General features: G+C 33.6%; 2 protein-coding genes and 1 long non-coding RNA gene across 10 annotated transcripts; 2 read left to right on the top strand and 1 right to left on the bottom strand.

The window, feature by feature from the left end:
* Positions 1–1,956: 1,956 nt before the first annotated feature.
* LOC119642853 lies at positions 1,957–7,379 on the top strand. The gene is made up of 3 exons (XR_005248148.1): positions 1,957–2,005; positions 2,065–2,225; positions 7,195–7,379. It is a non-coding gene; the product is annotated as an uncharacterized LOC119642853 (long non-coding RNA).
* Positions 7,380–12,592: 5,213 nt separating this feature from the next.
* On the top strand, positions 12,593–18,980 carry LOC119642844 (ornithine decarboxylase 1-like). 5 transcript variants are annotated; one of them, XM_038042134.1, is made up of 7 exons: positions 12,593–12,841; positions 13,219–13,468; positions 13,740–13,863; positions 13,988–14,161; positions 14,231–14,482; positions 14,547–14,615; positions 18,713–18,980. In XM_038042134.1, the coding sequence occupies exons 1-7, from the start codon at positions 12,625–12,627 to the stop codon at positions 18,857–18,859; spliced, it is 1,233 nt and encodes a 410-aa protein (XP_037898062.1). In that variant the 5' UTR covers positions 12,593–12,624; the 3' UTR covers positions 18,860–18,980. The 5 variants fall into 5 exon arrangements, with proteins under 5 accessions (XP_037898062.1, XP_037898065.1, XP_037898063.1 ...); XM_038042137.1 differs by lacking the exon at positions 18,713–18,980 and adding an exon at positions 16,422–16,585; XM_038042135.1 differs by lacking the exon at positions 18,713–18,980 and adding an exon at positions 16,257–16,364.
* Positions 18,981–19,666: 686 nt separating this feature from the next.
* LOC119642843 (leucine-rich repeats and immunoglobulin-like domains protein 2) lies at positions 19,667–25,338 on the bottom strand. 4 transcript variants are annotated; one of them, XM_038042133.1, is made up of 9 exons: positions 25,000–25,338; positions 22,644–23,362; positions 22,355–22,577; positions 22,146–22,282; positions 21,932–22,084; positions 21,699–21,879; positions 20,673–20,812; positions 20,366–20,578; positions 19,667–20,275 (listed from the first exon to the last, which is right to left on the bottom strand). In XM_038042133.1, the coding sequence occupies exons 2-9, from the start codon at positions 23,026–23,028 to the stop codon at positions 20,244–20,246; spliced, it is 1,464 nt and encodes a 487-aa protein (XP_037898061.1). In that variant the 5' UTR covers positions 23,029–23,362; positions 25,000–25,338; the 3' UTR covers positions 19,667–20,243. The 4 variants fall into 4 exon arrangements, with proteins under 4 accessions (XP_037898061.1, XP_037898060.1, XP_037898058.1 ...); XM_038042132.1 differs by adding an exon at positions 23,459–23,549 and having other exon boundaries at positions 19,667–20,578; positions 25,000–25,337; XM_038042130.1 differs by adding an exon at positions 23,459–23,552 and having other exon boundaries at positions 19,667–20,578; positions 25,000–25,337.
* Between the last annotated feature and the right edge of the window lie 1,961 nt (positions 25,339–27,299).

The following is a 27,299-nucleotide window of genomic DNA, read 5'->3' on the forward strand; positions in this document are numbered from 1 at the left end:
CGCATAGTGGTTGGCCGCCATTTGACTGCTTGCTGCTTTATTCTTGTTGTTTCTTGGTATAACGCTAAACTAGATGAAACTATTCACGAAAGGTAAGCATATGCAATTTTGCATGTACGGAGTGTTGTGAATGCAGTTTACTTTCACCATTTACATCAACTCAGATCAAAGATTTTTAAATTTTATGCTTGCCAAATGCCGCAATAAAATTCTGTGCCAATTTTCTTTGGAAATATGACAGTATTTGTCAGAATAAAAGAAAAATTTTGTATTTTTTTAGAATAAAGAAAAAATTTGTATTATTTTCATTTAATGTTTTACCTTACATGCCCATGTATTTTGGAGCATTTCATGTAATTTTGTAGAATCGCCTTGATGTGTTGCACAAGACGCGTTATTTATTTATTTCACATGGCTTGTTTTCTGTAACATACTTCAGGTTTATGATCCATAGTATTTTCAATTTAAATATGAATCGTACCCAAAATAATTATAACATAATTACAATCAATAAAAATATTAAATTAAAATATTAAAAACTGGTTCTTAAATCTAAAAAACGGAATTTGAATTGTTCTGATTAGTGTATTCGAATTAGACATTTTTTTTTTTTAATGACCACTCACTCAGCGATTACTCCTGTACAAGCAACACGGCAACGTTCATAAAGAAGTGAGGAAAGTGGATAGGAAAGCGGTCGCAACAAAGTGGGTGTGTGGCCAGTCGGTAGATGTTATGCCTTTATCAAGTGGGCATCTACTATAGCAAAGACATGTTATTTTTGTGTAATAAGTAAGCTACTTTCATAAGTTCTTTCCTTGGTTTTTATATATGAGGACTATGTATAATCTATTTTTTGAAATGGAATGTTCGTATAACAGTAAATTAAGTAAAGTGTAAAATTCACAAAGTGAAAAATTTTTTTTAAAAGTGACTTATATGATGTAAAGTACAATTAACAGGCGTTAATTGTTGTGATGTTAACTAGTTTTCACTTTCGAGTTTCGACTTTTTTATCTATATTTGCGTACAAGAGGTGCCCGAAACCCTTTCTCAGAATTGGCAAAACCACCGTAAATAAAATTGCCGACGCTTTGTGTTAGCATTGGTTGTTCTGAGTTTGTATTGGTTGTTAAGCGTTGCATTTATAACAGAAAAGAGCTGTAAATTGCAAACATAAATTGCGAACAAAATTGTTTATTTACAAACAGCTGAACAAAAACAAAAATTTTAAATTTGCGAAAGTAACATAAATTACTTTTTTTATCTGCTTTTCACTTCTTTTGCCAAATTAATATTCTCAATTCGCCAAAGCTTGTAATCCATTGCGTATCATCAATTTTTCCATAGATCATAATATGCTGTCGTTTGCGTTGATAAAGCGCAACGGAGCAACAAATAAACATTTAACAGTCTATTGGATATATTGGCCTTATCGCCAACTAACCCATTTTAACAAAGAAAACCAACAAGTAGGTAAGTGTTATTAAATAACCAAAAAATGTTGAGAAATATATACAGATCTGGCGGAAAGGTTCCTTTCCTTGTATTGTGTCATTTGGCAGTAGAACAACATCGAGATTGGAGGAAAAGGAATCTTATAAGAGGTAGAAGGGACCTGCGGGATGTTCCAAATCCGATTACATAACCCGAATATGTGTAAGCAAATGACTTTATACATATGTCAATAATGTAAATTAAAATACACGTACTAATATCGTTACATGTCCATTTCTGCAAAATTCTCGCGTGTCAAAAAAGGCTTTGGTTTAGAAAAAATTGGTTCGAGTGATGGCATAAAAAAGCATGCCCCAGTGATCCGTTTAGAACTTACTTTGGAGTTGCGGGGGTCTCGAGACTATCAATCGCTGCCGGGTTGCGATTTCTACCTAAGCGTTGCACAGAGCACCATTTGTTGCTGTTGTATCAGAAATGATACAATAAATGGAGAAAAATTTTGCACGGAATGGATTCGATGGGCTGTTGTTGCTAGCACAAAAAAATGGTTGTATAGGAAATTTAGTGTTCCTGGGGATATATAACTTCTTGTTGTGCTTTTCATAGTCTTGTGACATGTCGTTGTACAATAATCGATATTGGAAATATTTCCAATATTTGTTGACGTGACTGGATGCGGGGATGCAGTCAACATTTATTTTCGTAAGCCCACACAAAATCGAGAATGTTTCATATACCGAAAAGGCAAGCACAGCTAGAATGAAACGGTGAGTTCACTTACATACACTTATGTTTTTGTCTGTACACACGTAAATATTTTATTCGTAAGGTTTGAGAACAGGTAAAAATTACGGAGGCAAACTTTGGATTTCATGGATCATGGGATCTTATTTTTACGGCGGTGTCGACGTTTCACTAGAGGCCTTCCAATTCAGGCGAATATGTGAGGAAATATAAACTAAGATATCTTCTGCTCTTTCAAATTTAATTGTGTTGAAATAAAAAATATAAGCAATACATCCGCTTAAAGATGTTTTGTGAAAATTAAAAAGTTGCCGTTTGTGTATGTAACACAAAACTAGGAATGAGGTGCACTTTATTTTAAAACATTGCACATTGGATTGGTCACCCAATTTGGCCGGTGTAGTCTCCGTGAAAGATAATGAACTTCCTCAAAAAACGTATAAATTAACATTGAGTGCTTCAATATCCTTTATGTAGTGATTTAAATTCTTTAGCATCATAAACACATCCTAAATTTTATTTCTTCCAAATTACGTCATAGTCTGCACTTTATTACTCACAACTCATTGGCATTTGACGTTCTTCCAAGTCGTATAGCATGCGTTAAGCATTTAAGCCATTTCGAATGGCAATGCAACTTAGTTGTCCAGATAATAAACAATAGTAATTATTAGCAATAAACGTATATAAAGCACAAAAAAAACAAACTGCCGTCATGATAGTTAATCTCGATATGGGTCTCTGATAAGGGTTTAAAGTTAAAGGGGTTTAGAAAAGGCAATCGAATTTTGCATGGACAATCTCTTCAAATTCATCATTTAGTTGTTGAACGGTTTGGTTACGAATTGCCCGTATTGCTTCATTGGGAGAATATTTGATGGACGAAATTGTACCATCAATTTAGGACCTTTTTGCATGAAAGTAAAAAAAAACTGGTGTGATCAGGTTACCAATCCGGGCGACAGTCATCCACATGAAATTCATATAGCATGCTGTATATATCAAACACCTATTGATTATGTGCACCCCCTTTATTTATTAGAAGCAGAGCCGACTTACTATCAGAAAAAACAAAAATTTGTTTAAGAACATCCATAATAGTTACCTTAGCAGAATGTCTCACGGCAAGCAATTTTGCAAAGGTGGAGGAAAGTTCTGCTGCAATTTTATCTCTATGTACTATTTTAGACAGATGCTTCACTACCTAAAAGCTATATACATTATGTCCGACGGAACAGTGAGTGGCATATATATCATAGTCGTTGTTGTAATAAAGAAGAAGCTTTTCTTGACGTAAAATCCTCATGCAACAAATATTGACGTTTTGCTTCGAGGTAGAGGTCGATTCAAGGGTGTTCATGACGACGCTACATCTATTAGTAACAAAATTCTGGAGAGGGATTGAGTTTATTTTGTTAAAAATTAGACGGAGTTTTTGATAGCAATATGTTTAGCCCCAACGGGCAATATCACTGCCAGATATAACTTTCTGGAAAAAGGAAGGATTCATTATCTTGACCTTAATTAACTCCTTAGCAGTGCAAAATAGAGCACTTTCAGGAATGGGTCATTCACCAAAAATGACATTGAGAATATGTTGACAAGTTGAGCAGGTCAGCGCGGTAGAAGGATTGGAGGCGTATGAGATCGATGTACGTGCCTTTTTTGAGCTAGGTAGTTCGTTAGATGCGGGAGGGATTCCATATTTTTGGGACACTGACACTCCTCAGCCTGTTACAAATACAAGAACAGCACGTATCTCTTAACGAACACACGCACGCACGTAACCTAATCTGCCGAACGGAGATCTTTTGTGCCTCTGAGCCTTTCTATACCTGTCCTGCCTATGGTGTCATTCGGCCCGTGATATCTATAGGAGACCCCGAAAATGAGTCCGAAGATTCGTAAACTACTTTCCTTTCATATTTAATAAAACTATATGTTATTTCATTGGCTTTTTTTTCCTTTGCATATTAGTCAATGTTTAAGATGTTAAAATATATAATAGTTACGCTTTAATTTCTGTAGTTCTAATTATGTTTATGGGTATTTATGTTTATATTTACGTATGTTTTCCCGCTTTTATAGATAAGAGAAAAAAATCGTTTTTATTTTGTTTATAAAATATAATGAATATAAACACATGTGACCACACTTACTTGGTTCGGTAAAATAGTTACATATATTTAAAGGATAAGATTGTACAAGAAGTACGCAGGGTCATAATTTTTGGAGATTGATATTTCTTATTTATTTGGCGAGAAGATCCTTCGATTATGTGGGCGTCATTCATATCGCTAGAACTGCTGATAGACGCACTATTCCTTGATTGAGTGTCTTGATTAATCGCAGTGCGTGGTAAAGAATTGTAAATAGATCTATTTGTAAACGAGCTTATATTTCCGAACTGACTTGTGCACAGTACCGCATTAACTCTTCAGGTATCCAAATTAGTGAAACCATATTGTCGGCACTACGCAATTAAAATATTGATTAATGAACAATAGACCCGAGCTTAACAGAGACCAATTTAAATATTTCATTTCAGCTTCAGCCGTCACCAATTTATTGGTCACTTTATTTGCCACCAAGCCACAGGCTTTAAAGTATAAAGAGATGTGTTCCACAAACCTATTCTTTATATATATATATATCTCCATTTTCAACGACACACTCATCGATGCTAGTGTCAGCCAAATGATACCTGAGAAATTATGACCCGTGTGGAAACTCGTAACTAAACGTAGGTCGCTTCTTCCTAGTTTCAGTATGTGTCATATCAGAATCATATGAATCTTTTCGCCTACCGTTCTGCAGCACGTTGCTATCAATGGCTTTCCACTTTTTCTTGTGCCCATTGCAATACCACTCTTTCAGTATAGCTTCTTGATAAGTCACACAAAGCGAGACTTTGACTTTGGTTTAATGTTGTCACCGTCGCCGTGGCAGAGAGGATGAACAGTTTAGAAAAACTATTAAAACTTGATGGAATTTTTGTTTACATATTTCGAAGAGAAAAATAATACGCATATAACAAGTAAGAAAGCTATAGTCGGCAGGGGCCGTAGCCCGCATACCCACCACTCTCCCTTTCGCATTCTTCTCTCCAAGTTCTTTTATTTGATGCTCATATCGCTGGTATTATTAAGAAAAAAAATTAAACTACCAGGTCGGGGTGTCATATTCGTTTTAGAATTAACCCGTTATAAACAGATAATATATCTTCATCTGAGGAATGTACGAAATAGTTTTAAACATTCTTTATTGTTTGACTAATGAGAAATAAGCATAGAACAAAAAAAAGGGGGAAAAATTTAATTACTTGTAACTTTGTGTGGTCATGGCGCATTCTTTAAATTTTTGCACATAAAGAGTAGAGTGGGTCACAGAATAAATATGGAAAATTTCACTCTGGCAGCTTCTATAATTTGTGAGTAACGACCAAAATCCCACAGATTTTTGTTAACAAAAATCGGGTTGAGTTCAATATATGCTCTACTGCGGGCTTAACTCTGACCAATATGGCCCGTTTTCAGTACCATTCTACGTGCAAAGACTTCCAATGTTTCTACCGATGTATTGAGTTTTGCGACCAGGAGTGTGCAAACAACAAAAACCACACAGACACATAACCACATAGAGACTCAAGCACATGCACATAGACAGACAGACATGGCTAAAACAATTTAGAATTTGACGCTGATCAAGAATATATTTACTTTACAGTGTCTCTGAACCTTCCTTTTGATTGTATAAAAAATACTGAAAATTCTTTTTTAACTAAAGAAATTTGTGTTAAAAATAAAGATCATCTTTGATTTGAGGCAAAGGTTTATTAAGATGATTCTAAGATATCAAAGATAAAGTGAGGAAAAGTGACAGCAAAAATTGCACGTTAGCTAAAGGTCCTTAATTGCAAGCTACTGCATAACAGCAACATCTATTAAATGAACATTTATTGGCAAACCTCCTTTCCTTGAGATTTATTTATATGCTGGAAATGACACCACATAATCATTTTTATTGTTGTATTTTATTATTGCATCATTGTTTATTGATGTTGATGTGCCCTTTTTATTACGTGGATCATGGTTTGATGATTTTTGACGTCTAAGTTGTATCTAATTAAGTATAAGCACCTGTATAATTGTATTTATGTATAATTAATAATTTAAAAGATCACTGATTTGTATATTTGGCCCACGCTTTAATCTTAAAATACTAATTTTTAATTGGAATTAATTTATATTTACTATTTTTGCCTTTGTAATTTTTACGTTAAATAAAAAGAGTTTGTCGATAGATGAGAGGAAGGCAGGTTAGAGGACTCTTCGGACCCGACTTCGGGGTATCCTATAAACATCGTGGGTTGAAGAAGACCATTAGATGGGGTAGGGTGTAGAAAATGCCTGGACTTAGGGTGTACCCGTTCGGTAGGTTTCGTCTGTCCGTGTATTCGTTAAATGGTAAGTACATGCTTCTCCTAGGTGTAAACGTCTGAGGAGTGTCCGAGAAACAAAATATAAAACTTCCACATCTGCCGAACTAGCTGGCGCAATCAAATTCCCTAAGAAAGTTGTTGAAATCCGTTTCCGCTTATTCGTTTGAGTAGACGTACAGTAAGGATTTACAAACATCGCATTTCTTTTAACGCGGTAGAAAATTTTATAGTGGGTTCTGGCCCACCATTAAATTCCATACACCACTTCGCCATGTTGAATATCGCTGTTAGATTTACTGACGTTGCCCTTTACTTGTTTACACTTTGTAAAATTACATTTCATATTCTTCCCCCTTCCGATCAGACGTTAAATGATTTGCGTTTAACGAGGCTTCCAATTTGTCAAAATTTTTGATTTACTTGAATTTATAACGAGAAAAAATCAGATTGAATAAACGATTCTCGACATGTTTTTATTTACAAATTCAACAATTCAACTTTATTCAATTCGTTTGGTTCCGGTTGCCGTGTTTCGTCATATCTACTTGCAGCAATAGTGTACACTAAATCCTTTGACGGAAGGTCCCAATTTCAATTTACAACCAGTTTCCAAAATCTTGCCACAAAACATCGCAACAAATTTTGAACAGGGGACGTTACGTTTTACCAAATCGGCGGAGCAGGTGCAGAGCACAATGCGCCATCACCGACCATCTTACAAAGAGCTGTCATTTTAAGAGGAGATGTCAACGAAATTCCGGTCTTCGATGTCATCACAGACTCTTGCACAACAATTCTTCACTTCTACCATTGAATCCACTTATCCCCGAAAATCCCGCCTTCATCGTTACACCAGCTGATAATAATTCAGTTCACAGTTGCCTAGCAGGTTTGAATATTGACGAAAAAAACCATAATTCTGCCGAATTTGCTCATTTAGCAAAATACAAAAATATAATTTTGAAGGAACGAGATCATATTAATGACGAAGCTATTGACTTTGGAAGATATTTACAAACGCAGCAATACTTCTCCACATCTATAAAAAAAGGAAAATCTGGAGGCTAAGCTACGTGCCCAAATGAATAATGCAGAAAGGCGAAAGATGAACGAAACTACTGCATAAAGACAATTTGTTAAATCGAAAGCTGGGTGGCGCTAATGTAAAGTGAACAAAGAAATCTGGGGATTATGATCTCATAAAACTTATTGCTGAGAAATTTCGCAGCGATAACACCGTTCAGGCAAAACCGCCAACAAAAAATGGAGAAGAATTACATAAGAAAGTGAAGAAAAGTTGAACGTGTGAATTTATGGAAGCCTACCTATAAAGAGTAAAGCGAATGCTCTGTAAAGTATTTAATATTCCCACAAATGGCCAATGCTAATATATCGAAAGCTAAAATAGAAAGCTTGTAGAAAGAGAATGTCTGGAAACTTTTAGAATTCACACTCATGAAGTTTTTATTTATGTATCTATTTATTTACTTACATATGGAACCCAGTTAAAATAAATGAACAGCCGAATTCAATTGACTTTAAGAAGAAAATCTTATACTAATTATTATTAAAAAATAACGCAAAGTATATAAGGAGAAATGTACATTAAATAAGTAAAAAAAAGGCATACACACAGCTAGTATAGAGACACACCCATAACTAGTATAGATCGAAGATACAAGTGAACCCCTAAACCATTGCAAAAATACAAAGTTAATTTTCGAATCACACTGAGATGTTAAGAGATATGGAGGAATCGATAGTACCATCAATTAACTTAGTTAAGACGGAAACGCCAAAAATAAATCTACGTTTCTTAAGTGACGGTAAGGAAACAACCTATTTTTGAACTGATTCAATTGAATCTACATAACATCCTTAGGAAAGAGACCACAGAACGGGAGCATATTCAAGTATTGGTCTAACTAAGCAAGTGTATAGCCTTTTTACAATGTAGGCATCCTTAAACTCTTTGGACCACTTCGTAATGAAGCCTAACTCCTACCTAGTTTTACATAAAGATAAATCAATGTACAGATTAAAACGTAATGTTTCGTTGAACACCACCCCTAACTCGATGAACGAATCTACGTTTTCCAACTTGTGTCAATCGATCAAACATTCAACAGGGAATGACGTCTTGCTTGAGAAAGAAAGCTCATTGCATTTTTTAAAATTTAATTTCATAGAATTTAACGAGCACCACGTAACCAAATTATTTAAGTCATTTTGAAGTTGATACGATTTTGACAGTTTAACATCGTCATTGTACATGAAGATCTGGCTGAATTTAATCACCGGGGAAAGATCATTAAAGTATACATTAAATAGAAGGAGTCCTAAGTGGTTGCTTTGAGCGTTCTCAGACGTCACGGGAAACTATCCGTGGTGATGAAGTTAAACAGAATCCTGGATGATCTGTTATGAAGACAAGTATTTATTTGAGGCATAGAGTTTCAAGATCAATAAGTTATGGTTCACTAAATAAAATGCTATAGAAAAACGCGTCAAACGCTATAAAAACTTGGCAAGCAATGCTGGAATGGGGAAATATAAAATTTGATAGCAAAAGCTAAATGCTGAGTAACAATTTCCTCAAAAAATTTAGGTAAGACACTCAACTTGGCAACGCCGCTTTCGTTTTCAATGTGACACAACTTGTCAGAGCATGATTTGAGTATACGTGCTGCAATGTCATCAAGCCCAGGCGCACAACTATACTTTAGAGACTTCAAAACATGCAAAACGTCATTTTCTGAAATTACCAATTTAGGAATCGAAACCGGGAAAGTTATAAAATTAACTAGGAGTGTGAGGATTTTATCAGCCGAAGATGTCTGCAATAACATTGGTGATTCAGATAATTAAGTAGATCCCTTCCAACAAAAACGGCGAAGCAGTCATAACCAGAATAACTTTTCATAAACTTTTCCAAAAGTTCGTCTTTCCCATTTTTGTGGGAACATGAAATTTAAGCAGTAAGATATCATAATGTAAGATGATACGAATACTTAGGTGAACTAGATCAAGCAGTCTGCCATTATAGTTAAGAATACGGTTACATTGAAGTGAATTATGATCAAGTAGTTCATTAATAAACACCATAGCTCTATCAGTTGTTGAAGTGCCAGCATTATCTATATAACACCAAGTGGCTTGCGGAAAATTGACATCCCCCAACACTGCGGCTCTATCAGCAGGTTCAAACTTTTCGGCCACGTCGCAAGTGAGCGCATGTTTCTTACAAACAGAGATATTCGCATTTGGAGGAATATAAGAATAAATTACATACAACTGTTTACTGGCAATTTGCGCTCGAGTGACAATAAATTCAACGTCAGGAGTAGGAAATTCAAATGAATAGGACAGGATTGGAGCAGATATGGCAATTAGTACACTATCACCAGTGCGATCCCGTCGATCCTTTCTAAAAAAGTGCAAAGGATTTTCAAAAAGTTCCGACGAATCTAAGTTCCAGGTTTCAGTGAAAGTCAAACCGTAAAACTCTGCGCTCACTGAATTTAGGTGTGTACAGCGAATTTTTGAGTTTAGACCTCTTTGGTAAAAGAAAGTTACTGGAGCTGAAGAATCATTCAGTTTTTTAAGGCTGGAAGAACCAACGAATAAGTATTATGGGGCCATCCCAAGGAATGAATTCCTTTTTTCAGGATCTAACTTGCCATAATGGATTATTTAACAAAATTTCCATGTTTTCAGTAGGAACTTACAACACGAAATTTCTCTATGTTGAAACGAAGCCAATTTAAAAATGCTAACACGTTTTAAATTGACGGATGGGGCTTTTGTAGCACGATAACTTTTTATATCATCGTCAGAGGTGTCAGGCGCCAGTTTTGACACGAGTATTACTTCGGAGAGAGAGTATTTGAGCAACATGCGTTGGCGTATGAGATTTAAACGCAGAACCAGCTGAAGAACCGTACGCTACGCTACAAGTTGGTGTTTCGTAGGCTGGAGCAGGAGGTAAGTACCATAGATAGCGATACTCATCGAACATTGTCTTAATTTTTTCAAACTTTGCGCACAATGTCACGAAATTTTTACTTAATTAACAAAAACCATTCCTTGTCTACGAGAAAAGGTTGTAAAAATCAATGTCTTGGTTTCTACAGTTGAAACATGACCAACGTAATCCTTCCGAAGGATCTAGAACTGCGTTTGTAGAACGGCCGAAAATAGCGGAGCGACAAAAAACAAAAAATTTACATGCCTTCAAAAATGATCTCCTAAATTAGCACGATTAAAAACACAGTAAACAAAGAGAAAAATGTAAAGGCCGCAAACCAAGGCAGACGTTTGGAAGCAACAACACACAAAAAATAAGAACGACACTTTTTGACGAGCGCCAAGTGCTGACTGCAAAAACCAAAATGATATCAACCTAAAAAGTTCAATATGTCACAATAAATTTGAACACTTTTATGATTAATTAGTTTATAAAACCGTACAAAGCAATAAAATAAAAAAGAAATTTTAAAGTTTCTACACACAAAGCAAAAAATGGGGCCACAGTGCGTAGATTTGCCATATTAATTAATGACTGAAATTGATCAAAGAGCTATGCAAATTCTGGAAAGTACCACAATGGGATGACTTTTCAATGTTTCCAAATTCTTACGGACAGGTACTAAGAAGATACTGTGAAAAAGACAATGCCGAAACTATAGATAGTGTTTTCAAGATACAGGCTGCCGAATCTTCTCAAATTAATTCATGGGGTGATAGGAAATTGTTAAATTTAATAATATTGTCTTTTACTTGTTTGCGTCTTTAAAATATCACTTTTCATTTTCTTTCTCTTTTGATCAAACGTTCAATGATTTTCGTTCAATGACTTCCTTCAATTGTCAAACTTTTGCGTTTAATTAAATTTGTAACGAACAAAAATAAGTTGAATAATCAATTCCTGACACAGTTTATGAACGTGGAATAAATGATAAAACGAAAACAATGCATATTTGTTATCTAGCCACGGTTTGCTCTTCTTTTACGCATGTACTGCACGTATACCACTTCACCTGAAAGTACAGAATTCTATTTGTTTTTTTAAAAGATTTCAGAAAGTGTAACATAATATCAAAAATGCATTAGCAGAATTTTTGCAGTGGAAATGAAAGAGCAAGCAATTAAGTCCTTGCTAATTAACAGTCCTATTACTGCCGTCGATAACACAAACTCTAGAAGTCCCTTAGACTTTAGTACTTCTAATTTTTAAGAAATGTTGGTACATCTTTTCGTTCAGTTATCTCTGATAAAAACAAAAAGGCACAAAAGTGATCAAACAATGTACATTTTTGCGCACCATGTGTCCAGTAGCGTTAGAAAACGATTTTCATATGCATTTAACTTTTAATTGCTTTGTTGAAAAGTAAATTTCTATTACAATTTACGTTAGAGTATAAATTTGACAACACTTTGCTTTTTGCGTTTACTGAAACTACGAAAAAATTACTTGTTTAGTCGATTTAACTGCTCAAGGTTTTTAGCGTGAAATAATTCAAAAGGAAAAGCGGAACAAAAGAAGATCTAACACCATTAGGATAGACTTTCGAAAGTCTGTTGTTTCGAATGCAGGCAGTTCATTTATAAGAGGTGGAATGGCGGTAGAGTGTCTTGTGTTAAAGGCCACCTTTTATCTCTGTGGACGACTTGTACAATAGCGCCCACATTAAGCCGACACCTAAAAGTATCGAGAACACCCTTTAGAGCTTTTCGTTGTTCAACGTCGAGAATTTTCAGACAAGTAACATGACATCTATATTGAATTGAACAAAATTGTTTATGAAATAGAAAGTCAACTTATTTCAACTTTTCTTTCATAATTTATTTAAAATCAAATTAATGGAAATAAGCGTCCAACCAATAGTAAAACTGATAAACTTTGCTCTCTTCAAAACTAAAGAAAAATTTACTGACAATATTCTTAGCTTTAATCAGTAGCAAAAGTTGAGTCATTCCGAATGCATTCAAACAATAAAAATCAAGTTTATTATTCCCAAATGTTTAAAGGGAAAAACGAAATCACGTATTATAGTACTGAACTACCATTAAAAACAGTTATACAAACATTTGATTTTAAAAATACTGATGAAGCTCTCTTTATTTGTGATTTAACCAAAATTAAGGAGAAATATATTACTTGGCGAAAGTATATGCCCCGTGTTAAGCCTTACTATGGTACGAAAGTGATAATAATGTTTTCAAAAAAATATTCATTTTGCCATTTTTTAGCCAAAGTTCAAAATTGCAAACGCTACTAAAAGTTCCTAAATAGATGAATTTTTTTATGATAGCTTAGAAGCTTTTTTGCTATAGAACTATACTTTGCCAATAATATGTTCTAATATAACAAATATTACAAAAGGCGCTAAACGTTTTTAAGTTGTTTAATCTCTTTTATATGACTTATTCACTTATGAACGTTTCTGGACGTTTTCCAAATCTATTCACATTTTTTTCACTTTTTTGTTTTTCGATTCATACGTTACTGACGATTTCTAATGACTTTTTCTATTGGTTAAATGCAAGATGTTTGTGACTCTTTTCTTTTTTAGCTATTAAGTGCAACGACGATGAATTAGTTATTAAGACCCTTGCCGACTTGGGTACTGGTTTTGACTGCGCTTCGAAGAACGAAATTAAACAAATTCTTAACATCGGTGTTCAACCGGAACGCATTATCTTCGCTAATCCTTGCAAGCTGACGTCGCATATAAAATATGCTAGATCCAATCAAGTACTAAATGGCACCGTGGACAATGAATTTGAAATATATAAGCTTCATAAATACTACCCGCAATCAAAGTAAGTACTCAAAATAAAACAATTAAATTTTTTTATCCCCTACCATCGAACTTGGCAAAAAAATATACAACTTCAAGTGAAAGCGTAAGTGAAAGAATTCCACAGAGAGGAAGAAAATTACTTTAAAACATCCAAATGCTGAGAAAGGTTAGGAAGATGTGATTTGAAACATTCTCAATCGACATGGATATAAAAATTGTAGCCGAAATGAAAGCAAATGTCGACTTGAACTTGTAGTGCGCATTTACTCATTCACTTTTTTAAAATATAGTTTAATAATACGTTTTCGATGCGAAGCTGCAGAAGTTCAATGTCCTTTAGGCGAAAAGTTTGGTTGCGATGCTGAGCAAGATGCTAGCGCTTTAATGCTTTTGGCGAAAAGCTTACAGTTAAATGTGAGTATCAATATTTTCTTCTCCCTTTGCTCTGGTGGTTATGTAAAAAAACAATAATTATTGTATTAAAACTTAATTTGATAAAGTTTTTGCTTCTTCTTTCAATGCTCCTTAACGTTTGCAGGTCATCGGCATTAGCTTTCACGTGGGCTCTGGTTGTAAAGATTTTCCTGCGTATGATCGTGCTATCAGTATAGCTAAGAAACTTTTCAAATTTGGTGGATTGCTTGGTTACGATATGGATTTGCTTGATATTGGCGGTGGTTTTCCCGGTAGTAGCGACGAAAATTTTAAAGTCGTTAGTCTTTCATAAAAAATTTTAAAAAGAAAATTAGTGGTTTTTAATTATGCTTTTCACATTCCACAGATTGCTGCTATAGTTAATAAGTCTTTAAATCGTCATTTCCCTGATCGAAAAGTTAATGTTATTGCAGAACCAGGACGATTTTTCGTTGCTGCTGCTTATACCTTGATTTGTAAAATTTATGCAAAACGTGAAGTCCGTTCCCCATACGATAATAAATTATTAAGGAAAATGTACTATTTGAACGATGGCGTCTACGGTTCCTTCAACTGTATTTTATATGATCATCAGGAAGTTACTGTGAATCATTTTCTGGTATGTTTTTTCAAGGCCCTAATAAAAAGAAAAATGGTCATCTCTTTCTCCTCTGCTCTTTAAGGGCAAAGACAGCTATTTGCCGAGCTTCAAAACACTGATATGGGGACCAACCTGCGACGCTTTGGACAAGGTAAAACTCTCTTAATGTTGTTTAATTCACTTAGTTTTACTCTCCTATGTATATTCGCTGGAGTTGGCAGCTGCTTAGCAGCTACTTAAGCTTTCATTATGACAAGCTTTTAAGCCTCATATTCTGATTGTTTTCATTACTTTTAGTCAATACTATTCGAGAGATTACCTTGTTTTTTTTATTTTTACTTTAACTTTTTTCATATTTCGTAAATTATTATAAAAGACAGAAAGGCACGCAGATGGACAGATGAAAAATTCTTAAATGGATTCGATATTTAATGTGGATAAAGAATAAATACACCTCATGGGGTCGTTGCGCTTCCTTTTGGATTTTACAAACGCTTTGTCGAAATAAACATACCGTGAAATATTTAAAAACCACCAAAAGCCTCTTTTTTTTGCGTGAAATAAATCGAAATAAAACGCAAATAACTGTTAACAAAGGTTATAAGATGAAATTCGCTAGCAACCGAGCAAAGTTCTCTGTTTCATATACCGCTTATGTCATGTGTTCTAATTTTTTTCGAATTTGTTGTCTAATCCCCTTAAAAATTTTTTTCATTGATAGTTAAATGAAATCTTTAATATTTAGATGACTTTAATTTTCGCAGGTACCGCTGTTCATTTTTTCTTCAGTTTTACTATTCACACAATCTACAATCTATAACAAGTACACTACCTTTAAATTTTTCCTCACATATTATTGTGTGTGTTTTTTTTTGTTTTTCTATGCGAGCTAGAGGTAGAAATCTTTCAAAGATACTACTGTCAGCAATATAGACGATTCCCCTGCATGGCGCCTAGTTAATAACAATGCCACCCATGTACATCTCTCATCCACTGCCCACACTTCATCTTCTCTCCACCCTCTGTCTTTCTAGGTGTCTTAGTTCTTGTAGCACTTTTTTTCTAAACTGCTCGTGTTATAGACCTTGTTACCGCCAATCATCTGCTGCAGTATCTCACTCGGCCCTATTTAGCGTGAACCAAGCTAAAACTTTTTTCAGTGACCCAAAGCTTGCTTCATATCTTCCTTTATATCCGCGCAATCTGTGCAGTTTGGCTATCATGCCTGAATTTGTGCAGATACTCCGGAAACAGTCACAACCAGTCGGGTCATGCGTAAGGTAATAATCTACGTCCTCGATTGGCTTTCGGCCTATCGCGTTGTGTAAGGGGTGAGAACGCACGCCCACCTTCCTTTTGTTTTTCTTTTTCAACATGGTTGTAATATTCTAATCGAGATTAGCCACCTGTCTTTGTTGTGGCTTTTTGAGTTGTCTCACAATAATAGGTATGTTTTTCATTGATCAATTTCATTTGATCTGGATACCGACTCAGGCTGGTTTCCGTTTAAGTGGAACGGCTCTTCGTCTTATTTGGAAAAATATTCTGTCGGATTAGAAGGACCAATGTCATCAGATAGCACGGGTACAGAATGGTCGTCTCTTTTATAGGATCCATCCCTCCGTGACCTTTGACATCTTCTCGGGTGACAACTTCTCCATATGGAAAATTAAAATACTTAGAAACTTGAGTAATCACGTGTTCGACAAACACTACTTAAAAATGCTCCGAGTCATAGCTTATTATACATGTTGAAAGTCGATATTATTAGACAGTCTTCGAATATTTTCAGTGTGTATTACAACTTTTACTACACGAGACAGAATCGACGAATGTGAACTTGAATGGAACGTTTAGATCGTCTTCGCAAAGGGGGTTTACGTAAAAGGCGACTGTTTCCATTCTGCAAAAGGAATGTATGTAAAATGTAAAATTCAAACATATATGTATTGTTTAGATCACGAAAATTCCAATTATCGCGAAACACAGTTGAGGACAAAGTTAGTTGGGACTATAATCTTACAAAATAACAAGCAGCAGAATTCAAAATATTGTACTCTTACGCTGACGCTGAATAATAAAATTTCTTTTCTCTTTGAAATAGAGACGTGGCGACAGCCTTGTGGTAGGTTCAAATAGATTGGTCATTTATAAATACAAGCTAATTAATGCAATGTTTTTAGTCTGATCGTTCGGGGTATTTCCACGAAAAAAATTGCCGAAATATATTAATCAAAGAAAATTACAACATTTTTAGTCTTAGTTGCTAATCGTCAAACTACGAATTGTCTACTTTACTTTACTTTAAATTGTATGGTGCCCGTAGTGGGTTATAAGAATAATTGAAATGAAATATGATAATAATAAATGTATATATACTATATAATAAAAAATTCATATTTAACTTTTATGTGGCTAACTGGGACGTTTACAGAAATTCGATTTCTTGTATATTAAAATCTTAAGCATGTGACGAAGCAAAATTAATCATGTTTCGTATTGCTGTCAACATTTGAGTCTTAACCGTTGACTTTATTATACCTCTTAGGGAGAAATCACATATCACCGTCTTCGCCAACATTAGTATATAGAACTATCACTTCGCAAGAGTACTACTTCAATTCACTCTAGCGCTCTAAAGTTACCGTATATTATGCTAACTATCAATCACAATGCGTCAGACCACATAAAAATGATGAATAATTATTAATTAAATGGTGAATTTAGTGCAACTTATTTTGCGCTCAAAAGTGTCTACATAACATACGTGTGTTTTGCATGGAAGTAGTCAGCTGATGATATTTTGGCTAGGTTGCCTATTGCTGTTGTATGATTGCCGCTTAGGTTCCTTTGCTAATATCGTTCCTATCAATGTTATTGGCTGATCTGTATGTATATACCAGCTTTATATTTACGGTTATCATTAATAACGCCTTCACATCAAAACTATGTTATTGTTGATGCTATTATTGCTTTATATATTATTATTGTTGTTATTATTCTTATAAATTTTTGCGATTGATCTCGTTATCATCTTGCTCTGATAAATTGTTTTTGTTTATATCATTATTATTATTATTTTTACATATATTATTATTGATATGTTCATATTCTTATATATATACTCTTGTAGATATGATCATATCACTTTATATATGTATATATATATATATTTGATATTATCTATTATCGTTCATTTTATTTTTGCAGGGTATAGCAATTGCTTTCACTTTTATAAAATTTATATTTTGCTCTTACTTATTATCATTACTAATATTAACGCTATCTAACTGCAAGCTTTATCTTTCGTATTATCATCCCAACCCTCTTTAGTATTGCATATCCCATTCTCAAGCGCGGGGTTAAGTGCGTAGTCTCTCTCAAAAATAAATAATCTGTAACAAACCCTGAAGGAGCCGACATCATCAGTGCTGAACGGTAAAACAGTTACAAGCACACCAAGCTCATAGAAATAACAGGAACAAAATTTTCGTTCTACTCCTTAACGTACTCGAAGATACGAAAAAATTAAGATTTGATCACTTATAATTTGCGAGAACATCATCAATTTTTGGTATTTGCAGACAGACGGTGTATCTTCATATGTCCTTTGCGTTACTAGTAATAAGTAGAAAAGATCAAAAAAAGGAATATTCTGAGAACTTTTGATGACTTATAACTTCCTGTGAATATTGCGGATCATTTATGTTCTTGGACATGAATAATAGATTTCCCCACATATTACATTTCGAAAATTTTATGCTTTCATCTTTTATAATTTATGAGTTATGAGCAAAAACGTAAGAAAACTAGATGTGAGCAGCGAGCGCAAGTTGCATTAAAGCTAAATATAGCTCGATATATGCCAGATCGTTCGCAAACATATATGTTTAAAACATAATTGGCTGCAAAATTACAGCTAAATTAGCTGATTTTTGAAAACAGATTTAGAAAACTACTATTCTTGGACCAATGAAGTAGTGTTTTTGAGATGCCTAATATAAAAACACTACAGTTGTCAGAAAAGAAACTGGCGTTAAAAATTATAGCTTTTTTTGGAAACCTAATTCTGACTTCGATAAAAACTGAATAACCGTCCGCAAGCCCATTTCAAATCGTTATTTTGTGATCATTTCTCATATACATTTGTTTCAAAATTGAAAAGTTAGTCCGAAGGCAGTACAAAAAGTAGAATAGAATTTTCATGAAACCTTGTTTGTTTACCCTTCTCTTGTCGCATATTTTCAGATAATCGAAGACACCGAATTGCCAGATTTGTGTTGTGGTGATCTGTTGGCTTTTCCCAACATGGGTGCTTATACGATACCTATAGCTAGTCCCTTTAATGGTTTTATGTCGCCGAAAACATTATATTTTCTTCAAAATAAAAAGTAACACCGAAACGAGCAGTAAAGGAAGTAAAATCATATTAAAATTTTCGATTTTATTGATGTAAAATTTGTATATTAATTGCAATACTACAACAACATAATTTGTTTCGTACATGAACACATATACAAAAAAATAAAACAAGAAAGCTTTCTTTTTCAATAAGCCAAACGCTAACTTTTTTTCACAATTTTTTCTTCTTTTTGTAATTTAAAAACTAAAACTGTAGTATTTTACATTTTATTGAAGTTAGAAGAGAGAAAAAACAGATTAAAAGCAGATAAACCATTTGTTAATCTGACCCTGATATATATTTTTTCCAACAAATGGTTTAGTGCCTTTTTTTAAGGGATAAAGGAAAGGGGAAGGGGGACGAAGAAGGGAACTTTGAATTAACCCAGTAATACATTTTTTTTAAGTTAAACATTTTCAGCATTATTTTTTAAATAAAAAATTAGGATGAAAATATTTTTGTAATTAATTAAAACGGGTTAAATTCAAAAATGTTTCGAAGTTCTCTAGTTCACTTTAATTTATTTTATTTGTCTCTTGCGTTTGTTTAAATTCATCGGAATTTTCTTATCTTTTCCCAATTTTGTTTGATATGTTTACGGTCATTTAAGTTTGAGTGCTTTTTTTAGAGTGTAATGCCTAGTAATTTGTTTGTTTGCATTAATATGCATTGAGCACAAACTACTTACATTTCAATCAGTTCTTAGTTCTTAGAATAATGTTCAAAATTTTAAAATTCATTTTAAAATTTTTTTTCGAAATTAGAAACAAAATTTAATAATTTTGTGAAAAAATGAATTCATTAAAATTTTGTTTAAAAGAATTACAAATTTTTGTTTTTCAATAAATGTGTATTTATGTGTAAATATTTCTAAACATTTAGGTGATTTAAAATGTAAGTAATATTTGTAATTGGAACACTACTTAATTTATTTATCAAATTTAATTTTATTTAAGAAACAAAATGATTGTGTGTTACAATGACGTGGATATTTGCATATTGGTTTTATTTTTCCTTTTGTTTCATTAATATAAATAACAACCCAACACACATGTAGGGATTGTAGTGTTCATAGTATTTATGTGTGAAAATATATTCACAACATATAAGAAGTGTTTTTTATAAAATATTCTCTTAAAAAAAGCTTCTCTAAAAGCGCGGGACGACATTTAGATACGATTTAATAAAAAATAAACTCTTATTCGTTTCGGAGGTGTTTCACATCCCTATAAATCCCTATAGAAGTTTTATTAATATTTATAATAATCAATAATCTTAGGTAAAAAAAGAGATTCTTAAAAAACGAAAACCACGGTTTTCCTTCTAAAAATAGCGGTGCGCGTATCTATGATATGTTTGTTTTCTTTTGTTTGCTTTTTACTTCTTCCATTTTTTCCACCAATCGAGTCCTTAAAAAGTACACAAAAACATCATCATCACATCATGCATATTCACTGTTCCTAGTACTACTAGTAGTAAAGTCCACATTAACAACACACCATTGTCTAATAGGTTTAATCCAGCGCCATCTGTTTGTAAGCCGACACAATGCATTTTCTCCAAGGGCATAGCCTGCACATAATATTCTCGATTTTCAATGGACATATGGCAGACAGGTTTCTTCTTCTGTGCCATTTCATCGTCTCTATTTTTTAACTCTTGCAATAGCTTTGGGAACCATGTCAATTCACAAGAGCATACCAAAGGATTATCTGAAATTTTATTTTTAGAAAAATGACATGATCCTTCTTTGACGTTCGCTTGCCCTTAGAAATTTGATCTTCATATAATTCGGACACTACTTGCCTGTTATATCAATTACTCGCATCGTGTCAATAATATGTTCCATTATGTCGGGCGGAATGCGAGTTAATTTATTGTTCTGTATATTCAAACTTTCCAAAGAATTCAAGTTCTCGAATATCATACTGGGTAATATTTTAATGCTAAAATTATACAGGAAATTATTAAAATATATTAACTCCTTTTTTGTATTCAATGGTAAGGACAACAAACAACTCAGGCTAAATTACGATAAATTTCCACATTAAGAAACATCGGTCAAGCGCGGCCGCTATTTTAAAAAAAATACTCATGGTGGTGAAGAAGTTTTGTGTGCCACATTGTCGACCAATGCTCTCCTATTTCCATTTTCGCAACACTGAGAATGTTAATATAGAAAAATGAAAGAGACAAAATCAAGTTTATTGAGGCTATATCGTTGACTTTTCGAATACCTGAGGCATTGGATATTAGAAAGAGATGGACTATTTTCAGCGATATCAATATATCTCATGTGTAGGTCCCAAAGTTTAAAAAAAAAGATCAAAATATTGAGAATATTCTCATATTATATCATACTATTTAGATATATATTCAGTTCACTATTTTGATACTAAGACGGGAATCTCATGTTAAAATTTTACGTTCAAATTTGGCCGACAAAAATACTACGCTCAGAATGATTATGATTTTTCGTGTTAAGTCGCGTTTTTACAATCGCCGGTTTGCAAATTGTTAATGTATTGGTCTTTGAAAGACTTTGCTTGATCTTGCTTCGTTGTCTCGTCTGTAGTTTTTGGCTGAGATAGAGAATTGAAAGAAGGCATGTGTATTCTCGGCAATGGTTTGAGTGGTTAGCAAACATGTTGGCAATAACTTAAAAATTGACATGAAAATGTGTTCCGCTAATAATTAATGAATTAAAACGCCAACGTTGGTAGTATACATAAAATTTGGTACAGTTCTCTAAATAAAAAAGCCCGTGTTTCACTTCCATAGACAAAGAGTTTTACTTTTTTCTTCCGTTACTTTTTTTTTTAAAAAACTTACTCATTTTTCTGTAAGTTAAGAAATGTCAACGAATCACCATAACCGGTGAATGCATCATCACTAATCACACTGATGTTATTATTTCGTAAATCAAGATGTCGCAATCGATGCAAAGGCCGCAACGCTTCACTAGGTATGGCGTGAATATTATTATCGCCCAAACGAAGGTATTGCAAGTTTTCTAAACAAAAAACTATAACATTATTCGCCTGGAACATGTAAGTTAGTAATACCTTCTAAGCCCCTGAAAGCATCTTTATCGATATTAACAATTTTATTGCCCTCTAGCTCCAATGAATTTAAAAGTGACAAATGGGAGAAAACGTTAGCCGGTACGCCAGTAATCATGTTGTGAGCCAGTATCAAGGAATCTAAATTCTCAAGACCTAAAAATATAACAAATTCAAGAGATTGCTGATGTAAAAAAAAGGATTGGAAATAACCTACCAGCAAAATCACCCTCACGTATAGTTTTCACTTTATTTTCTTGAACTTCCAATTTCTTCAGATTATCTAAAATTGATAATGCTTTCTGCGGCACTGCACTTAGTTCATTGCCACCCAAATTCAGACGTTTCAATTTTCTATAAATAAAAGAAATGTTCTAACATGTTAACAGAATATCTGTTATTTTATTTCTGTATATTTAAACTTACTTCTCTATACCGCGGAAAGCTTCCGGCTCAATAGTATTGATTTTATTCTCGTACAATGTTAATATCTCTAACGTGTCCAACCCGTCGAAGGCATTGTTATGTAAAATTGTAATTTTATTATGATTTAAATTTAAAATTAACAAATGAAAAAGATGTTTCAATGCCAAGGAGGGCACTGTTTTCATTTGGTTCAGGGACACATCTAACTGTGTAAGACCCTTACCTATGTAAACATATTACTATTTGATTATGTTTACTAAAGTGAATATACATAATACTCAAAACATACCCAAAGAGCTGAGGGCGCTCTCCTCAATGGCAGCCAAACTGCTATTATGTATGGTAAGGTGACGTATATCCAGAGCCAGGAATACAAAACCTTGTAGTTTAGGTAAATTATTGTGACGCAATTTCAAATAGAAAATGATGGGACTTTTATCTTTAAGCGTTCCTAAAGATTTAGTTATATGAGCCAGATCTGTGGTCTCGCATAAGATATCCAAGCCGTTTTTTTTAACTGTGCAAATACAGGGAGCAATAACATTTTGCTCAGGACAAACTTGCTGTTGGGCCTGTTGCTGCCCTAACACTGAAATTGCGTTGGTTGATACGAGCAGCAGCAAACCAATTAAACGCGTCAGCGAAAATAAGCGTTCAACACCGTCAGAAAGCATTTTTCTCAGCGAAATAAGCTGCTGTTGTTTATAAAAGAAGGTAGCAGCTCTCGCAGCAAACTACCACCAGGAACCACACCAACTAAACGAAGGCAACAATGTCTCTACTTAGTGGTTACTCATTTATGTTTATTCCTGTCCGACCCTCGACCGATGCTGCGCTAGCGCGCTCTGCTGTGCACACTATATCTTTGCCTCACTGTGCTTCCTATCAGTCTCTTTCCCCTTATTTTTTTCTCTTTTTCCGCGACGTTTTGTCTGATATTCCCTTCGCTGTATATGTTGCGCTAATCTTGCGGTCAAGCACTTTAGGATTTTGCTATTGAATGAATGCCTGCAATAAAACGCATATTAAAATAATATCATCATCGCCATCAGCATACAACAGCAATAATAATTTAATCTGCCACATGCTTTCACACATACGTACAAACTGACATTCACACGAAGTAGATAAATGTGGTATTAGTTTACGCTGGAGAGCATATTTCTATACCCGTCTGTAATGCGTATACTTTAAACTACTGCAACAGAACAAATCACACAAAAAAGAAAAAATCAAGTAAATTGATGTAATTGAGTTAAAAAATCTTGCTGTTCATCTATATTAACATAAGCTGTTATTAATTTTTTTGCTTAATAATTTCATGTCATTTATTAAAATCTTATGTTTACCGGTTTAGCAAATCTTTAAAATAAAATAATTTAAAGACTTGTTTATCAGTGAAACAATTGCGGAAAATAAAGATATATTAAGTTCCTGAATAGATCGAAGTTTTATGGTATCGAAATTACGAAGTGCTTATGAACACGGAATATCGGTGTGCTTATAAATCATTGTAACTTCATAACGTCACTTTCCAATCTCACAAAAAATGTATCCTTAATTATACGGCTCTAAAAGTTGGTACTTTTACAAATCCTAATGCATTTAGCTTTATCAAAAGTCGATCGTAACTTTAGAATCGGCTGCAATTAATTCATACCGGTTAATTTGGTATATTTTAAACATGTCGGCATGTTGACCATTAGATAAACCCTTATGAATTCAATTGACCAATTTTTAGGTATGGTAGACAGACCTACTATGTCATAACACCTGACATCTCATTTAAAACACTAGTCAGCCTCAGCTACCTGTGTTCATAGCAGCAGATCCCAGTAGATGGGATCAATATATCTGTTATCCGCCTTGCCATTTTACCAACAAAACATAAGGAAAACTGTAACTTAATGTATTTTAGCAAATATCAATCCAAAACACAATGGGAACAATTACGAGAAGTATCTAAAATTTCAGTGTAAAACTAATCTTTATCGTTCAATTAACAGATACCGGATATTGTGATCTTTTGTATATATTCGTTTGGAAAAATACAAAATGCGCCTCAAAGCGAACTTGAATTTTTTTTTATTGATTTATTATATATTAAAAATCAGTAATCAAAAAATCAATTAAGAACGGTCGACGGTTGATTTTTTCTTCCTCTTCTTTGTCTAATAATTTCTTTTAAGAAAAATTTCATTTGGCTCCGTTTTATATTTTTTAAAAATACTTCAATTATTGTAAGTCGTTCCTATCTTCTATTACGTTAACTGTAGTGGAAGAAAGTAATGTGAAATTCCTTATTTCCGGCACATAAGTACAAGATTATTGTACAGACCGCCCTTTCCGGATAATATATTAATCCCGCACTTTTTAACAGAATCACTTTTTGTTACAAAGAGAAAAATAATATAATAAAAATGTAAATAACTGTTCGAAATAAAACATTCTACTACTGTACGCTGGTATGAGCACATATGCATTTGAAAAAGAAGACCCTGCATAAATGTGGGCCAATAAAGTGTTGTGTATGTATAACAATGTGGCGGGAAAAAATCAATATTTTTATGTCTTTAAGAAAAAATTACATGTTCATTTAACTTCCCATTCTGTCCAAAATTGTTGATTCAATTATGAAATCTTACCATATATACCCTCAGTTAGTTGCGATTTATATAACTCTGTATTGACATTCCCCTGATCATTTCCTTTTTTAGGTGAATTTAAATAAAATTAATAATACTAATGAATTTTTTTTAAATATAGAAAGCAGAAGAATTTTGTTATTATCTGCTACATTAACCACATTTTGATACGACAAATTTCTTTTTAAAATTTCCGCGAAAATTTTACCGGTTTCTTTTAAAATTATTTAACTTTTAATTAGCATCCGGCCAGAGAAATCGAAGTTAAAAAGAAATGAATTTAAACTATCTTCACAAAAACTTAATAAAGTAGAAATTTACACACTCGATTCGAACAACGTTATCAGCGAACTGAATATTTTTAATCTTAGTTGGTCTCTATAACTCGCAAGCTTAACGAAAGGTGGGAAGCTTTCATTGATACAAAATTTGGCTTCACTTACTAAATAATATGATTTCAACGAAAATGAATGTTCTTTTCTCGTTTGAAAGCAAAAGCTGTTAACTTGAACAAAAACATATATGTAAGACCAAAAAAGATTATATATATAAGGTGGAAAATTTTGCTAGCAACATTTGCGAAGCAAAATTATTAAGTACAGAAATATTATATAAATAAGATGGAACAAACACATTATATAAATGTTTTTGGGTATGATAGTGTGTTGCGCAAACGTTACTAGCGAAATGTCTTTTCTTTGTATATGTTTTTAGTTTGGCTATGGAATTATATGTACGAACAAAATCTTTCAAGTTTTGATTTTTGTTGCGCCCGTCTACTTTCATTATTTTAGTGTGAAGTCTTCTTTACAAATAGATTTAACATATTCTATTGAATTTTCGATATAAAATGGAATCATGGAAATATCGGCTCGCGCGTCTGCGTTAGATGCAAAAGTACAGTCTTCAACCACAAACTCTGGGGTACAATTCTGCTTACAGAAAACTAACCCTCGCTTAACAAGTTGTGCTGATCCAGTTCATGAAAACGTCATTCCCAAGAAGAGCATCAAGGAACGAGATGGAATCATCACAATTCACTTATCACAAGCGCACATATAAAATAAACAACGTAGTCAAAACTAACAGCTGAATATTCGAATACCGTCAACAACAATAGTAACAATACCAACAACAATATAACAACAACATCGCAACAATAAGCCTACAGGAGTAGTGTGAGCAACAACAAAAAAATTGGGAACAATAGCACGATGAAAATAACAGCAAAATCGCTTACGGTAGCGCTATCAACAGCAACAATAGAGACAAAACAATAATAATAACTATGAACACGACAAACGGAAAACAACAACAAAGCAGTGTTAGTAACATCATCTGCCTCAATAGTAGCAAAAACAGATTTATCAACTACAATAGCAACATAATCAAAAAACAGTATAAATCCATAAAGGTAACAACAGTAGGAACGTAAGCATTAGCGACCATAATAGTGACTAAAAACGACCACAACAATAACAATAACAAACGGGTAAGGGCTCCATAAGTTACCCTACATCATCACGTATTGTGCAGCTGATTACTCGTTTCGGCAAAAATTACATATTTTCCTGGAAAGACATGCTTTCCAAAAAATGTAGTAAACTTAATTTACTTTATTGTAGTTCAGGATTGCAGTATGTTGCAAACACATTCAAGATTCCATATTTTTCATTCGGTATTACTTTGCTTATTTTTTCTCAATTTCACAATTATATTTTTTCACATTTTCTTTCTTCTTTTTTAACCACATGCGGCGGGTTTTCCGTAAGGAGTGGGCACATTATTTAGGAAGTCTGACCAATCTCTCCTCGGGCGCCAGGTAAGCCAGGATGTTTGCTTGCTTTTGAAGAAAGAAGGAACTCACTTTTTTCAAATAAAAGACGTTATATGATTTTTAGAATTCTTTATAAGTTCAGATTATATTTTATATAAACTTGATTCTAACATAAAATAGCTCTTCCATGATTTACAATATGCACATAAGCAAAGGTATTATATTGCAACATTTCCGTCTGGCACAAAATGGTGAATTGTACGCGTGTTAGAATTCGTTGAACTCATAATGGGACCAAAGGGTGTTGACTTGTAATTGTGCATTTTGTTTCTTTTCAACATACACTGCCATTGCCTCTGGAGGAGACCATTAAGTGAGGCAGGGTAGACAATGGAACGTGCCTGCGTCTATGCGTGTAAAGGTTATGTACGTGGTATTCTTTTAAGAGCAAACGTTTGGGGAAACAAATTATAGAAACTCCCAATGTACTTGCAATTGTACTTGCTATTGCTGTTGTGGCTGT

This window comes from Glossina fuscipes, unplaced genomic scaffold (genome assembly GCF_014805625.2).
Source record: "Glossina fuscipes isolate IAEA_lab_2018 unplaced genomic scaffold, Yale_Gfus_2 262, whole genome shotgun sequence".
Taxonomy (NCBI): Eukaryota; Metazoa; Arthropoda; class Insecta; order Diptera; family Glossinidae; genus Glossina; species Glossina fuscipes.

Excerpts from the sequence above, each read along its gene's own strand:
- LOC119642844 (XM_038042134.1), top strand. The coding sequence starts at position 12,625 with ATGCATTCAAACAATAAAAATCAAGTTTATTATTCCCAAATGTTTAAA. Across the intron at positions 13,864-13,987 it reads CGAAAAGCTTACAGTTAAAT|GTCATCGGCATTAGCTTTCA; the intron begins GTGAGTATCAAT and ends TAACGTTTGCAG. Across the intron at positions 14,162-14,230 it reads GCGACGAAAATTTTAAAGTC|ATTGCTGCTATAGTTAATAA; the intron begins GTTAGTCTTTCA and ends CACATTCCACAG.
- LOC119642843 (XM_038042129.1), bottom strand. The coding sequence starts at position 23,028 with ATGCTTTCTGACGGTGTTGAACGCTTATTTTCGCTGACGCGTTTAATT. Across the intron at positions 21,880-21,931 it reads TGCTTTCAGGGGCTTAGAAG|AAAACTTGCAATACCTTCGT; the intron begins GTATTACTAACT and ends TTTTTTGTTTAG. Across the intron at positions 20,813-21,698 it reads CTTAACTTACAGAAAAATGA|CATTAAAATATTACCCAGTA; the intron begins GTAAGTTTTTTA and ends GTATAATTTTAG.